The 16758-nt window shown below is 38.6% G+C and overlaps 1 protein-coding gene across 1 annotated transcript in view; it reads right to left on the bottom strand.

The window, feature by feature from the left end:
* Positions 1 to 16758, bottom strand: part of PTPRK (protein tyrosine phosphatase receptor type K) — a 361688-nt gene that overhangs the window by 34362 nt on the left and 310568 nt on the right. The window contains exons 14-15 of the mRNA XM_068396216.1: positions 1798 to 1936; positions 649 to 690 (exon numbers count right to left, since the gene is read on the bottom strand). Of these exons, the coding sequence (XP_068252317.1) occupies positions 649 to 690; positions 1798 to 1936 (181 nt within the window). The remainder of the gene's footprint in view (positions 1 to 648; positions 691 to 1797; positions 1937 to 16758) is intronic.

The following is a 16758-nucleotide window of genomic DNA, read 5'->3' as shown; positions in this document are numbered from 1 at the left end:
AGGAGTTTAGAAATGTTACGTGCTTTAGAATGATGATCAAGCATCATTCCTAAGAGGGTATTGACTTCACAAGTTCAGAAAAGGGAAGGAGAAAACAGGGGAAATTTTAAAATATCATTTCACAGACATGATTAACTTTAATCAAACAATTCAACAGGGAAAGTAAGAATCTAAAAGGACTCTGAATGAAAGAGGTAAACAGGGTAGGAAAAACGAACACCTTGAATTTTAAGCTTATTTTTTTTTGTTACATGCAAAACTAGTCAATCCCATCTGGAAATGACTGACAATATATAGTGGTACAGAGTCTCTCTCACACACACATGCACACACAGAGTATTCTATTATGCATAAAGGGACCACTGCAACACGCACTGAGAAGACGACACTCCCCAGCACATACCTTACAATAAAGCTATAAAATAGAGATTTCTGCCTGAAAGCTGAAAAACAACTCTTTTTGTTTCTCAGAAGTTGTGTAAATATAGAAAAATTGGCTGACTATATGTCTTTTTTTGCATATGATGAGTTGGACCTTTTGCACATGTGTTACTTCTCAACCACAGAGGTAAACAACAGAGAAAACTAAAAGCACTTTTGGGAAAAATCACATATGTAGCTAACTAACACAGAACACTACAGGCATACCTAATGTTTCTAATGCAGACGTTTCTTCTCCAAGTTATATATCTCCAGGGATAATTGTAAAGAGGCAATAAATTAAAAAAATCTAATGCAAACCAGTAATTATAACATATAGAATGAACTTAGGTACAATCTTAATTTTTTTCTTAATCTTTAAAAATAATAGCAAGCTGCATTTCAGAGGAACATTTGCAACATTTACAAATATACTTTTCACTATGACTTTGGCAAAAGGCAAGGGAATGCAATGCACACACCACTGGAAGCCAAGGGTCTCTTTCTACCCAAGAGAAATCAGTTTGCTCCCTGTGAAGGCGACCCACCAGGGAGGGGGGTGCACAGAAAGAGACGAATTGGTTTCGATGCTATAACTACTGATTTATAGAGCCATATTATGAACTTTTATGCCAGGATAAGAGAGTTGCAACTACTGGGAAGTCCAGACTTTTAAAACTAACCGAGCACTAGGGGTAGCACAATTTACTACAAGTAGGAGCATCTGGATGCGGAATTCACATTGTACAACACCAGAAGATGGCGATATTGCTTACTGTCTAAGAAAGCACTGAAAAAATTAAAATTAATTCAAATTAATACACTTTTAAACAATTTCATGCACTAAGGACTCGCTAGATAATTTTACAGTGATGTGGTATGACTTTTAAGAAAAAACTCCAGGTTTACAAGAGCATAAATAGAGGTATAAAATTACATTATTTTGCAAGTTGGATAACATACAGATACAAATAACTCATTAGAGCTGCATATAGAAAATCAAATTCATTAGATGATTACAACATGAAAAGTGCAGTAAGTTATTTTTTTCTTTGCCTTTAAAAAAAAAGGCTCTATGAATTTCAGTTCCACCCATTTTAATATTCTGTGCATTCTGCCAACTGCAACTTAAAACTAGGAAATAAATAAGTATGAGAAAATGTATAGCTATTGGATCCCAAATATAACAAAATCCTCTCTTTAAAACCATCGTAAGAATCACAGCAAAAACAACAGGAAAAACAAAGAACTAATCCAAAAACTGATGTGAGCTACTGGTCCTGAAACTTTTTTTTAAAGACCTGTAAAAAAAACCCCATTTAGTTATTGTTTGTTATGGAGAAAAAAAAGAGGGATCAGCACAGAACATCGTCTTACCTTTTTTTGACGATCAATATGACAACAAGGAGAAGTAGGATGAATACCAGAATTCCAGCACTTATTCCTGCTATTTTCACCACTCGATCTGTTTGTTTAGCCGGATCCGGAATCACCTCAGGTTCTTCTGTTGCTGCTGCTAAATGAATCAGAAAAGAAGTTACTTAAATGTGTAAGCACTAGAGACAAGAAAATCATCTTCGGTGATATTTTCTAAATATGTGTGTGTTTTAATACAGTAGACAGAATATAGATACACGCATTGTGTTTATAGATCTACACATATGTATATAGACACACTATAAATTTCAATCTATATGCCATACATTTGCAACACCAAGTATATGCCTATATATGTGTGTATACAGGTGCATGTATATATAACTTCCTGTATACAGAAGTGCATATGCATCTGGATTTCCAAAGCAGAAGACAAAGCATATTACAAAGCAGAAGACAAAGCAGAGAAAATCTATCAACTACATCACCATTACTTCATTTAATATTATTTTTTCAGATATTAAATATGGAACATTTAACATTGACTAGTGAGATTACGTTAACTCACAAACAGTAAATGAAACTTTTCCAAGCTGCAGCCGGCACCCTAAACTCTAGTCCTTCTCTCCTTCACCCAGTTTCAGTCCACCTTTTTATATTAATTCACCTTACAGCATCTGGCCTGAGATCTGCATTCTACTGAGAATTTTGATTCTCCAAATAAGGCCATCCATAAAGCCAAGCCTGAAGTCAGCAGTAGTTTTATTTCTCTTTATAGGCCCTGAAAAAAAAAAACAAACCCCATGCTGCTCTACCCAGAGATGAAACCGCTCTGTAACACAGCTGAGTGGGCTGAGGCCACAGGTTACAGCAGAGAGGAAAACAGAATATATATGAAAGCACACAGTCATTCAGTCTGCACCTCTCTGCATCACAGCCTGGCGTACAAAGGATCAGGAACACGGCATTTTTCAGCCTGGCAAAAATATCAAAAAATATAAATAGGTTTCAGCCAGGGGTAAAATCCCATGAGGCGTTTACTTGTAAAATAGGAAACGGCTCTTCAGTTCTATAGTTCTTTCCAAGGCTGTGGCTCAGCACTTTGCCTTTCCCCTGCTCACAGGCATGGATGGGTTCGTGTGCTTGCTTTCTCTCCCTGACCCTTCTTCTCTCACTCTCCACCAGCCATGCAGCAGATGCCACTTAACCTCTCCCCCCTCACAGCAGCTGCACGTGGAGTAGTTACAAGCTGTTGGTATCATCATGCCTATGTCATTACACAGAAGATGTCCTTTACTCTGAAACTAGAATGCTTCTCAACAGACCACCAAAACATGCAGAACGAAAAAGGAGGTGAAGCCACACGAGACAAAGACTACCACTCCAATAAAAATCTGCTCCATGGGTCTTTCAGAAAGGCAGTGTAGTCAGCACCAGAGATAACTGGTATCTAATACTTTCTGGTTTTAAACATGTTACTCAGACCACTTCTATTCAGGTTCCATGTGCAGCAACCTGTATTATCTTTTGAGGGAAGGATCATGCTGATCTTTAAAATCACTCTTTATTACTTGTTTCTCTAACCTCCAGCCCAGCAGTATCTGAACAACTTACCCTCAGAACAACCTTCTGAGTTAGGAACGTGCTCTCTTCCAGACACCCATGCAAGAGGTAGGCAGACAGTGAGAGATCTGGCAGTGCTTTAATCATAAAACTTAATCATCATCATAAGACTTCATCATCATAATCATCTCTCTCCCCTACAGCTTGAACTCTGTCTGTTGAGAAATACTAAATGCTCCCTCCTTTGTGTAAATACATGCCTGCATGCATACTTGCATACATAACCTGTGTGGACTGAATACTATATATTTTGTTCGTGTTATGTGTGTGTTGTTGAGCTGCCTGGGGTAGGAGACCAGGTGAGTGGTGTGTGTATGTGTAGCTGCGTACACACAACACATACTCAGACACAAGCTAGAATTAATGCCGGATACACGTACAATGCTGTCTAACAGAGGAAATGAGGGGGATGACTTTTGAGGTAGAACTGGAAGAAGGTGTTTGAGATTCTCAATGCTTAAAATGAATCACCTTCCAGCCTACTATTAGCTGGGCTGGATGTGACAAACATGAATGAACATTTGATAAGCAGTAGAGCCAAAAGGCCAATCAGTAGAGTCAAATGATCAATCAAAGCTAAAATAGAAATGGCTTCATATGCCAACGGGAAAAAAACTCATGTTTGCTGTATGGGGTACTGAGAAACAGCAAGGATGTGGGAAGGGTAGAGAGGGGAGCGTGCAGGAGCGGGATAGTCGCTGTGTCTGGAATCGCCATGAGGACAACGCAAGCACAGCTGGGTAGCTTTAACCAAGCAAAGGTAAGAACTACTCAAGCTGCAAAATAACTAAGGCTTGAGCAAAAGATTTAGTTGTGTGGATGGAGATTTAAGGCCAGGTCTTTGAGAGATTTCAAAATATGAATCATAAGGATTGGATGTGACCTGAAGGCACACTTCAAAAGTTGAAGGCTCAAAAATTCATCCAAAAGTACAGGCTTTGAGCCTTGATCAGGACGCTGGTATTTTCACAGGAGTATTAGTGAGAGATGAGAGAGTAGAGGGGAAAGAATGAGACACCTGTCTCATGCTTCCCTAGAGAAAGAGATGATCCTTACTGTTTGACAGAGCAAGCTGCAATACAGGTGTTTCTCAGAGTAATGTTTAAAATTCTTGCTTGGCCACTCGCAATATTATTTCCTTCAGAAAAGTTACCTTAGAGAAACAACTACACACTTCTCAGAAAATATGAAGGAAAGATTACTGAGGGAGTTTACTTATTCGCCTAACTTAGGCACTGGTATCTTATTATATACTCTGTAAGAAATTATGGAGTTTGGATCATCAGTAACTGTTCAAAATGCAGCTCTCTGTCCAATATTTTAGAACAACAGTGGAAAGCCAGGAGGATATCCACTGCTTGTCCATTTACTTGTGTTTTAATTTTGATAGTTCAAAGTGTATTGTAATAAGCATGTGTGGTCTTACACATAAATAACCAAAGGACAAAACCATAGAAACCTTGTGCCTATGTGTTAAACTTATGTGTATAAGTCAGTGCCTCCTGGTTGCTCATTGCACAAGGACTACAGCAGCAAGAGAAATTTGGCTTACTCTGAGAATTTGCTGTCTCTATCTTCTAAACTACAAGACTGACAGGATTTCTCTTTCTCTGAAATGGCTCTTCTATAGGCTGAACTGCTGGTTTTGCCAAACAAAGCAACTCTAATCAAGGTTTCACCAAGAGCAAATCCTGCCTGACCAACTGAGTGGCCTTCTATGATGGAATGACTACATCAGTGGACAAGGGAAGAGCTACTGATGTCATCTAACTTGACTTCTGTAAGCCTTTGACATGGTCCCCCACAACATCCTTCTCTCCAAACTGGAGAGATACAGTAGTTTGAAATTGAATTATTTTGATAATTGGAGTTAACTATGGTATATTTCTAAACAAGGTAAAAATGGTCTAAAATTATTTCAGTTATAAAAACACCTGCTTTACTCAGCCCTAACACTCCTTTTTAGTAATCTAGTCCTGCAATCCTTTCTTATATCTTGAACAGCAGACTGTATTAAAAGGTAATTTATCGATTTGAAAAAGAACCTTGCATAGTAAAAGAATGATAATCATATGAAAATGGACTCTCTATTGGCTATTAATTCATTTGGCCAGGCTTACTCTAATAGACCTTCAATTAAGTTAATTTTTACATAATAATATCCTTGTATATTACTATCTTTTTCACAATTTGACCCTGTGAGTCTAAGAAGAGATAATCCTACAGTTTTCAACCAGTGCAAAGTCATCTTGCATAAAATTTGCAAGAAGAGTTTCTGATCTGAAAAACAGTTAACTATATTTTTCCCTCCTATAAGAATAGTTGCCTACGCAGAAGATTTATGAGCTAGACTGGGAGGACAACACTGGATTTAGCAACTTATCCACTTGCCTTTCTCCTAAACTAACGAACAGTAACAGCAATCATATTCCACAGTCCCATTCACAAATTCATAAAATAACTCAATCCAGTGTTTCTGGCTCTGCACGTTGCCAGTAAGAGTCACCATATAAGTATTTTTCCTTGTCTTCATAGATACTTAAGGTCAATATTCAATCAGCTGACTTCCATGATCAATAGCATGAAGTTCAACTGCGAACAACACTAAATTAGGCTAGGATTGCTAACACTCTTAGGGACATGAACAGCAAAATTCTAAACAGTTGGTGAGGTAGAGTCCATCTTATTCTCATAATTTGCTGACGTACCTGATTCCTCTAAATTTTTTATAATTTTTTAATCAAATACACCTAAAAATTCAACACTCATTTCTAAAATTGAGTGTTTGCCTAATATTCATACTTAATTCTTAAAGTATACTGTGGCATAAGGAATCCAGTCACAGCATATATTGCTTTCCTGTCTTCTCCTTCCTTCTGTGGCTCAGAATTTACACACAGTCTTGCAAAATTGTCAGAGAATTTATGAGACTCAGCACAAAATCTATTCACCTATACCTTCCTAAGGAAATGGTGCTGGAATCAAGATAATGATATTCTACTTGCTCATCGGAACAAAATTATTCAAGCAGAAAATTCTGGTAGGATTTTGCAGGGCTGCTTGTACGGTACCACATAGAGAACAGCCAGCCTTCTGAAAGACAACTTTTAAATCAGAGGTTTTGAACAAGATCTTACATGTAACCTTCTCACCGTACCATTTGACTCTCTTAACATTCACAGCATTTTATGCTGGGTTTCCTTTGTGTGAGCGAGGGAAGAAATTCTATTTTATGCATGATTAAAGCTGCTGTATTATTACACTGCATTTTCTTTGAATGTTAGTTCCTGTTTGTGGCAGATCTTTGAATTCTCACAAACTGGTGTTATTGCTGCATAGCTTGATATTCAAAATAGCTCTGCTCAAGATAATCTGTTCTGCACCTTTGTTATGTGGCATTCAAAAACTTTTAATTAAAAACAGGAATGACGTCTGAACGACTTCAACAAGGTAACATCAGGATAACATCAAATGAAATTGGAGTTCCAGAGAGCTCTGGTGATATGTCAGTCTACCACCTGAGAAAAGGGCTCTTTGAGAAAATAGGCGAGATCCTCTGATGAATATTTTCTTTTAGACTGGTCTGCTCTGAGTTTTAATCATCTGCCCAGAAAGACCGTTCCGTCTCCATCAGTTTTGTTCTGTTACTGCTTTGCTAGAATGATAATCATTGTGCAATTAAGGAAATTTTTAGAAGTCTGAAAGTTAATTAATAAATTCAAGTTCAGAAAGAGAAGATCCGTAACTCCTTTTAGCTTAATTACATTAAAAAGAAAGTCTCAGCTGATTCCATATGATGAAAACACTTGAACATGCTTTTGCAGGGATGTGGGAGACAGGATGTGCTACTTGTTCCAGCAAACTATGCACACGATTCATGAGGTCTTACAGATTTCCTTGTGTGAGTTAGTTTGGTACACCGCTGGCCTTTAAGACTTTTCTTTTTCAGGTTGAAAGCTGGAGATAGGTTTACTGGGAAAGGAATCCCCACAATGCTCCCTTCTCTATGGCTTCCAAAGAGCTTCTCTCCTGGAGTGCAGCTTCTGGGAGACAAAGGCATGCCAGAAATTCACTAGGGTTTGGGTACATCTAAGCTGTTGCTTCCAGGACTCTCAATTACAGCTTTGTAGGGTAGCATTATTAAAAAAAAAATGCATTTGATTATGAACCGAAAACGTGATTCCCTGAGCTGTGCTTTGAAGTGTCAGGTTCATCCCTGTCACCATGGTAACCAGGGCCCACGGCTGCCCCAAGCGAAAGAGTTTAACAGGCTCTGCCAGTGAAAAGGGGATGCTCGGCACCACCAGCCTCTTCTCTGCACTGGTCCTGAAAGAGGAGGGTAGTGAGGTGATGCTTAGATAAAATCTTCTGCCTCACTTTGTGTTGCAACATACTGTGCCCATCGTTGTCCTCACATGTGTCCCTTAATGGGGAAAAGGGGAAGTGTAACAGAAGCTACCAGCTATGTCTAGCAGAGGGGATCCTCAAGGCCCCAAAGTTTTGTGATATTATAAGCTAAGCCCTTGTACAAAAAAAATTAGATACCACTGTTCTCTACATAAAAGGTCATCGCTGCAGGAAAGGACAGAGACACTATTTCACAGGCCCCTACAGCTCCTTCTGAAAGAGCTTTTTGATCCCTCTCAAAGGATGGCTTATGTGCAAAAATGAAAAAAACACAGCTTCAGGCTAACCTCTAGCCAGATTTGGGATGGTATAAGATGCTGTAGAAGTTAAGTACAGAACGTCCCACAGGTGGTTCTGCACACAAATATGGTACCAGGTAAACAAGTGACTCCCTGCTTACACAACCTGCTTCCAGATAATGCAGAAAAGTAGCCTGAGCTTATGCTACTGGATGTTTTTTAAATGATAAACATGCAGATTATAAATATTTATATGCATTCTTAATTAAGCAAACTAGCACAGCAGATCTTGTCATATAATAATTAGAATGCTACCTGGAAATTCCAGTATATTATATACATTATATATAAAAGATCGGTTCCTGACTGGTATTGTTAAGCCCTCGCAAGTGTAGATATATATTGTTTTGATAAGTGATATATAATAAAAAAAATCAATCCCATGTTTTCTACTCTTTAGCACTTTCAGATCAGTCCATTGACTGGTACTACTTTGGTAGGAAACTACAAGGAAAACAGAATCAGGTGACCTAAGTATTTTCTGCTACCAGGGACTGAAACCAAAATTAATGAGGACTTACTCTTGCAATGTTCCACTGAGAAGCAATTTAAATTCACAATGACTACTTTGAAAATAGTAATGTCCATGAATTTATAACCAATTATGAATGAGTTGACCTTAAAAGTTTCAGAAGTATCAAGTGAAAAAAGTGCTGAATCTGTTTCCCTCACTAACTGTGACACCTCAGACACGTGCAGATGAACAGAGCCAAAGCAGGAACACTGCTGAGGAGACAATGTTCCAGCAACACTCTGCCCTGCTGTCCACAGGTCACATTGAAAGGGCAGATTAGTGCCTTCAATGCGTTTCTACTACATCTGCCACTAGGACGTACTACTTGTGCATGTACTTTGTAGACACTTTACTGACTTTCAAAATACTGCAAGGACAGGATTCGGTTACAGGGAATGAAGACGTTCACTGCATCTTATAATCTACAGGTTGTAAGGCTTTTAATTTGCAAGTTATTATCCTAACGCAAGAGGCAATTGTTTATGCAGACATAACTAAGCAAGCTTTAAATGAGCTGGCTCAATGATGCAACTCTGTCCTCAGGGCACAAAAACCTCTGCGTGAATGCAAATGGCAACCGTGACAAAGTATTTTACACAGGGGTATAAGTTGAAGTTACATTGTCAGCTTCTAGTTCAGTTGTTTTAATCAGGGTAGGACATAAGATAAAAACATGAGCTAAGGCTTCTGAAATGGCACCTCTCAAAGCAAAGAGCAAACTCCAAGGGCGGAGGCACATGGCCTGTCCCTGTGTTGCAGCAGCACTGCCCAAGAGAGATGAGATTATTCCTCCTGTATGCAGCACATCACTAAGCCCAGGCAAAGCTGCGCTTGCCTTTGGAACCATCAACTCCAAAATGTACAGAACAAATGATATTGCTGGGTTTACACAGTGGAAATGTATCCCATGGACAAATTAGAGTCTATTCATTAGTCTATTTGACACCTGAAAATCCAAGAGATTACCTTTTTTCTCCCCTCCCCTTCTGTCCTGCCTTACCTTCAAAACAAATGAAAACAAACCTTCAAAAGGAATCAGAATACCATATTTTGGGGTTTTGGTACTATGTTTTTTCTATCTTTGAAGCTCCCTCTCAGGTCATAATTTCAAAATTGTCATCAACAGTGCAAAGGCTAAAGCCTTACCCTGAAAAAAATCCTTATCTGTGCCAGAATTCAGTTTCTGGAAAGCTACAGGATCAAATTGTGGACAATACTAAGTGCTTGTTTCAAAATACCAGGTCTCACCCTGTAACAGATGCATGTTTGAAATGTTGGAGAAATTAAGAGAAATACCTAATGCAATTTTCTTTTATTTTGAAATCTGGGCAATTTTCTGTGTCTTGGAAAAAAACAGTTTTTAGAACAAGACTTTCTTGAGCCATTTGATGCAGTTCTTTCAATAGCCAACATGGAGGTAGAGTCTAAAGACTCAAACCAAATTTTTTCATTGCATGAATACTAACAGACCTTCAAAAGGATATATAAAAAACTAATTGTATAAATACATAACATGAATGCTGCAAAACATCAGACTGACACGATGGAGAGTAAAACACTATTTCTCCCTGATTTTCTGGAAGGGGGATTTTCTGATCCACCTGATCATAACCATTTAACAATGACTTGCTGGATGGACTGTTACCATTTCTTAAGGTCACTGTGATTACTTCTGAAGTACAATGGGTCTGTTGTTAGACCTGTTGTACCATTTTTTTCCTGAGAACATATAAAGGCAGCCAGCCTTTTGGTAATAAGAACATTTATAAAGTTTTTTTTCTGGGGGGAGGGGACTGTGTTTGGCCTCATTACAAATTACTTAACTTTCAAGTTTTAGTCTCAACAAACAGCCTGCTTTCAAAAACAGGTGTTTTTAAAAATAAATTCTCACTTGATGTTAGTTATAAAATTTCAGCTATGCAAAACACTGCATTAAGAAATTATCCGGTCTTGACAATGACTCCTATATGGCTTGTTATCTCGGAATTAAACCTGAAAAGCAAATTACTATAAAAGCAATGTTTGGTAACAAATATACAAAATACCTCATCTTTATGTGCCTTTCTACCAGGTAACATTTAAGAAGTTTAACGGCGAAAGTACATTGTAATGATTATTATCATTTATATATGCACACAATATGGTTTATGGGGAAAAACATTACTCTCAAATGTCTGAAGTTCCATTTGGCTATATTCATTGAAAATAACATTCTGTGAATAACTTCTGCTAATTTAAGCAACTATAAAATTGTAAGTGAGAATTTCCTGGTGGCGTAGGAGTTGCAGAATTATTGCAGACCTGTGCAATCACACTAAAGGAAGCAAGGACAGCTTAAGTCTCCTCCACCACAAACTGCAAACTCTCAACCCAAACTATATTCACACTAGCTCAAAATTCAGAAATTCACAAGATGAAAAATTATCTTAGATCAAATGCAGTGCTGATAACACTTAGGATGGAATCAAAAGACAAAGGCAACGAGGAGGAACAGAAACAGTTTCCTTCATCCTTTCAAAAAAACCAAACTCACACAGATTAAAGTTTATACAGTGCTAAAACTAGTCTTTAATAGCACCCATCGGTTATTATTTGCCATTCAGAATGGTGAAAGGTAACAAAATGCACAGAACCCCCTCCAAGAAAACAAATAGTTAATTCTTCCTTTGGAGTTAGGTCCCAGTTTTTCCAAACCCACAGAAATTAAAGTTTGTACAGTGTTAAAGCTAGTCTTTAATAGCACTCATCAGTTATTAGTATCTCAGATTCTTACTGTCATGACTGCCAGCCTTCAGTATTTTGTTTCCTGTAAAATTTGGTACTTTTTCAAATACAGTGAAAGAGTAAATATAAGTACTCTCAAAGAATCAAAGATGCTTTCTTTCACATAAATTCTATTCTTCCATCTAGAGAAATTTTTTGCAACTTCTTCAGCTATACAATACTCCTTGACATGATTCAGTGTCTATAGGATTCCACTTGGATAGCTGGGAAACAACACAGGATGCACTGGTGTGCGACACCCATGGCAGAGGACTTTCCTTCTCTTTAAAATCTTCCCATCTGAAAAGCATCCACTGTCAGAAAGTTACGTGGGCCAAAACACTTGAGCTTCTCCTAAATTCCTTAGCAATAATAGGTGTCCAAGCAGCTGGAGGTCTGGAAGCATGACGGAAAGGCAAATACCCTCTTCCAAACCAACTGGATATCACCCAGCTGCACATTACAGCGGGCTGCAAGTACTGTCTCAGCCATTACCCTAATTATGCAGCTGCTCCCAAATCTGCTTATCCAAATATATCTGAAAGGTCTTATGTCAGCACTTTAAGCTAGGCCACCTGATTCTGCACTGAAACATCAAAGCAGCAGCACTTATCCACGCTAGTCTACCAGCTGCGACATGAGGGCAACAGCCTTTAGCTGACTGAGTGCTTTGACATCTTCCACTACACCAACTATTTGCGAAACAAACATGTCACCTAAGCCTTAATCCCTGTGTAAGAAGTCAGAAGCCTGTTTATAGGCTTCTTTACCACATTTAACATCTAGAAACACAGTCACAATGGCACTGCAACAACATGCAGCTAATGCAATGACAACTGTATGAAAAAAACACATTGATGTTCGCAGCAGGTTGATTGCCATTGACTAGCAAGTTCAGATCAGGACCTGTAATGACATTAAAAGCCTTTTGTACTGTGTCATTGCGTCTCTTTCCATAGTGGCATGTCCCTGTATTACTAACATTTCAAAGAAACTTTCAAGCAGGAGGAAGAGGTGGCAGTCCTGCAGACTACAGGACAAAACACTCCTGTGAGAAAGACGACTGTTAATGTCTATTGCCACTTTCTGAACCTTTGGCTTTACTTTTACACATTTCTTTCTTTTCATACAGAAGTCTTGTGGCCTTCAAACCTAAAACTCTACTAAATTTCCTCTTATTTCTGTCATTCAAGTAAATATAGAAAACTGCAATGGGGGAACCAGATGTAATAAAGATCCTCCATGATTAAAGTTAGATGAACTTTTCATACCTGGTATTACACCAGTTCATAAAAAGTAAAGATGAATCAGTTTTTAATTTCACAAAGCTTACTCTGACAGAAGGCAGCCAAGCTGTAGGAAAAGTAGTACTGGGTTGTGTAGTATGCAGAACTAAAAGGTATCAGTTTGCAAGTGGATTTGTGCCCCCTCGGCTGAGTGTTTTGTGGGTAGTGGAGCATTTAGTTGTTTTTATCCAGAGGATGAAATTAGCTGCTCTGTATTGGACATGCCTTGGGCTATTGCTTTCCCAGCTAGATTCTCCAGGAAAATACAACTGTATCAAAGGAAAAAAAAGAATATATCTAGCAAAAGCTTCAAATCCACAGGGAAGTCAAAATAAATGAAGCCAACTATAACATGCAAATATTTTATTATGATTTATGTAATGGGTTGCCGGCAAAGAAGATTACTGTACTGGTATTTATGCTTTAAATCTGGTTTTAGGGTGTTCAGTCAGTTGTGATCTGATTAAAATGTGACTGATTTGGAGGAGAAAATCACCTTAAATTGAAGGAGTGCCAAGAACTCTTGCAGATGAGGTGGCAAAAATATCTATACTGAGACACCGAGCTTTGCCTAACAATGAGCAAAAACAAACTTGCATTTTAAAATAGGAGCAAAAAAATTGAATTAAACAAGGACTGACATGAAAACAATGTGCTCTAGTGTTCATTGACACAGGCTAAGATGCACCTGTATGTACCTCATTTAAATTGTCCCTTTGGCAAAATGTGACTTGCCATTTGAAACACAGAGGCCACTCCACAGTGTGAGCACACATTTACAAGCAGGTATTCCTGACCATCCAGAGTGAAAATGGCCTTTCTTCTCTCCAAGGAAGTGAAAAATGGCTTTACTCAGTGACTGACTTGATACGACTTGAATGAATGACTGACTTCAGCTTCTTACTCCTTAAAAACCAGGCAATGTAATCTATCAGCTTTCTTAGAGACAGCTAGCCAAAATTTTCAGACTTGGGTAGAGGAAGACATCCTGACATATTCAGACAGAACCAACACAGGAAACGACTTTCACCTCTCATCAATCAGATGTACTGTCATATTTTAAATAATGTTTGAAAAGAAACGTACACCCAGGAAAACATATTAGCCAATTAATGAAATTACAATATCTCCAAATAAGACCTCCTCTTCCCTGACTGTAGTGTAATAACAAGACTAATAAGTATTAAATGAAAACACAGTGCAATCCTGTACGATCACGTCTGCTACTTGCAGAATATCCCCAAAGTAAAACTAAATACAAAACTGTTTGCACACCTCAACCATTCAAGAAATGGAAAGTGGCGAATAATAATGTATTTCTGAACCAAACATTAAACAACTTGGTACTACATTAAACTTCGTAAGAAAAATATAAAAACATTTTTGATCACTAGAACACTTTAGAAGGTAAATGTTTATCTAACAGTTCTTTCAGCAGGACAAAATGCTGATAAGGAAAAGCAAGAAATAAAAATGCAGTTTTGATCTAAAAATCACATGTAACACTAACTTGTTTTCACCGTTCAATAAACACAAATCTTAGAAAATCTATAGTATTAAAGGTCAACTGTCTTTGTTATCTCACTGATCATTTAGGGGTAAATACACCTACTGAGAAAGGAGAAGTGACCTATTAACCTTTCAATTTTGTAGACCCATGTAAAAGTTTTACTTAGTGTGAGTGGTAAAAATAAAGACTTAATCCTGTCCTCCCAAACTTGTACCAGGACTGATATATTGCCACTCAGCTACACATGATACTCTCCAGGGAAAACAATTCCACCTTCTTCTGCCTACAAAGACAAGTGCAAAGCCCCACACTTGAGATAGCAACACCATGTCATGGTGCAGCCTGGGGTTAGAAAACACCTTTGCAGAAAAAGGCAGGGGCGGCCCAGTGGACAAGCAGAGCAGGAGTCAGCAGTGCACCACTGTGGGGATGAAGGCCAACCAAATACTGCGTTGTTGTAGTAGGACTGAAGCCAGCAGGTTGAGGGCTGTGGTCATGCCCTTCTATACTGCATGTGTGCAACTATCCCGCACATTGTGTCCAGTTTGGGCTCCTCACTACAAGAACCAACACTGGACCAAGCCTAGCAGAGAGCCAGTAGGGTGATGAAGGAATAGGATGTACATGGATGTACGGAGTACTGAGGGAGCTGGCTTTGTTCAGCCTGGAGTAAAGGCAGTTTTGGGGAAGGGTACAGGAAGGAGGGAATTGATCTTGATACCATCTTCTGCTGCCTCATGGGTGGATGAATGTAGAGAAGACACAGCTAGACTCTGCTCTGGTAGATGCACAGCAAAAGGACTAGGGGCAACAGACGTGACTTGCAACAAGGGAAATCCCAAATAGAACGCACGGAAAAAAAAAAAAATCACAATGAGGGTGGTCAAACACTGGGACAGAAGCCCAGAGAGGAATCTCCGTCCTTGGAGACATTCATAACTCTGCTTGACAAGGCTCTGAGCAACCTGATTTAACTTCCAAATTAGATCCAGGTACACTGAACCTGCTCTGAGCAAGGGTTGGACCAGACAACCTCCAGAGGTCCCTTCCAACTGGAATTATTCCAAGATTCCTACTTTATACATGAAGACACTGACTGCGACTCTTCATCTCATTGCTCTCAGCAGTCACTATTGCCTTGTTTTCATCAATAAATAAATGTGTGAAGCAGTATTCTCTGAAACGCAGGGAATGCCGTTTTAACCTTATATTTCTTCCAGTTTCAGTATTTTCTTTAGATTCATGTTTGAGGTTTTTTTCTAAGGCTGTCACAATTCTAAAAACAATCCTCTAAGTTTCAGTCACAGTTGGCTCCTAGGCACTTTATAAAGTTGACTGTAGCTTTAAGCATCTGGCCCTGATTATTTAAGAAAAAAACTCATGCTCTGGTTTGCTAAAAGATTCTCAGTGGCCACTGATTGTCTATTCAGATGAAGGCTGCTCTTCAGGTCCTGCCTCTCAATGCAAAGAAGTGCAGAAAGCCAGTGGAGAAGACATCAACTGAGTTAGTCCTTGCTTACCAGAAAGCATCTTGATCAGCTGAAGTTTCATTAACTGGGAAAGGGGATAGAAAGCCTCCTTTCAAGATGCTATTAATATAGCTACATACTGGGTAAAAGAATTTACTGCCTATAGCATGTGATTGATTTCCTCCCTGAAATTCTCTCCGCATTTGCTTGTGGACCTCTCCTCATGGGCTCTCCAGGGCTGCAGAAACCTTGCCGTAAGAAAGAGTGCAGAGATAAAAGAGGGGCAATTCAGGGTTTAGCAACAGAAAGACAGCTTGTGGTTAAAGGAGCTGCCCTAGGTCTGACAGGAGAATGAAAATACATAGACATGGCAAGGGAAATGAGAAATGAAAAGAAAGACAGCCTGGAAAAAAGATATGCAGAACAAGGAAAACACGATGAAAAAAGAACTGGACTATTAAGAAAACACAAAAAGAAAAAAACAGCAAAAAGGAAAACAGCAAAAGAAAGAAAACAAAATACAAAAAAGAAGAAACGCCAATGGGTGATGTAGAAAATGTTTAAAATTCTTTAGTGACAAAAATAAATTATTTTTTATTAAACCAATGATTTTTGGTTGCAAATGTCAATTTAAATTGGACTCGAATCATATTCCCTTGCGACATGAATCTGCGTGATTCTTGCCAATGAAAAGAGAAGCAAACTCAAATGTGGATCTCTGCGAGCACAAGAAGTGGTTTCTTTCTTTCCTTCTTTCAGAAGGCACAATCCCAGACCTGTCACAAACATTACTTTGTGTACTCTAGAAAGGCCATCCCCTGTGCTGGTTATCAATGGGAACTCCAGATGCTACTACATGTGCTGCCACAACACAAAACTACCATGTAACTCTCCATAACTGGTATATCTCTGTGAGGTGGGCAGAACCAGAACGTAAATAGCATTACAAATCATGACTGAAGTGCACTGTTGGATCTGCGTGGAGTGATTTACAGATCAACCTCCTTGTGATACCTCAGGTCACTGCTACTAAGTCTTCAACTTCAGTTGTAGCAAATATGTTCCTTTCTATTTCTTACTGTGCAGGTAA

Source organism: Nyctibius grandis, chromosome 1 (genome assembly GCF_013368605.1).
Source record: "Nyctibius grandis isolate bNycGra1 chromosome 1, bNycGra1.pri, whole genome shotgun sequence".
Classification (NCBI taxonomy): Eukaryota; Metazoa; Chordata; class Aves; order Nyctibiiformes; family Nyctibiidae; genus Nyctibius; species Nyctibius grandis.
The sequence above is the reverse complement of the archived record's forward strand: the minus strand, read 5'-3'. Positions and strand labels throughout refer to the sequence as shown.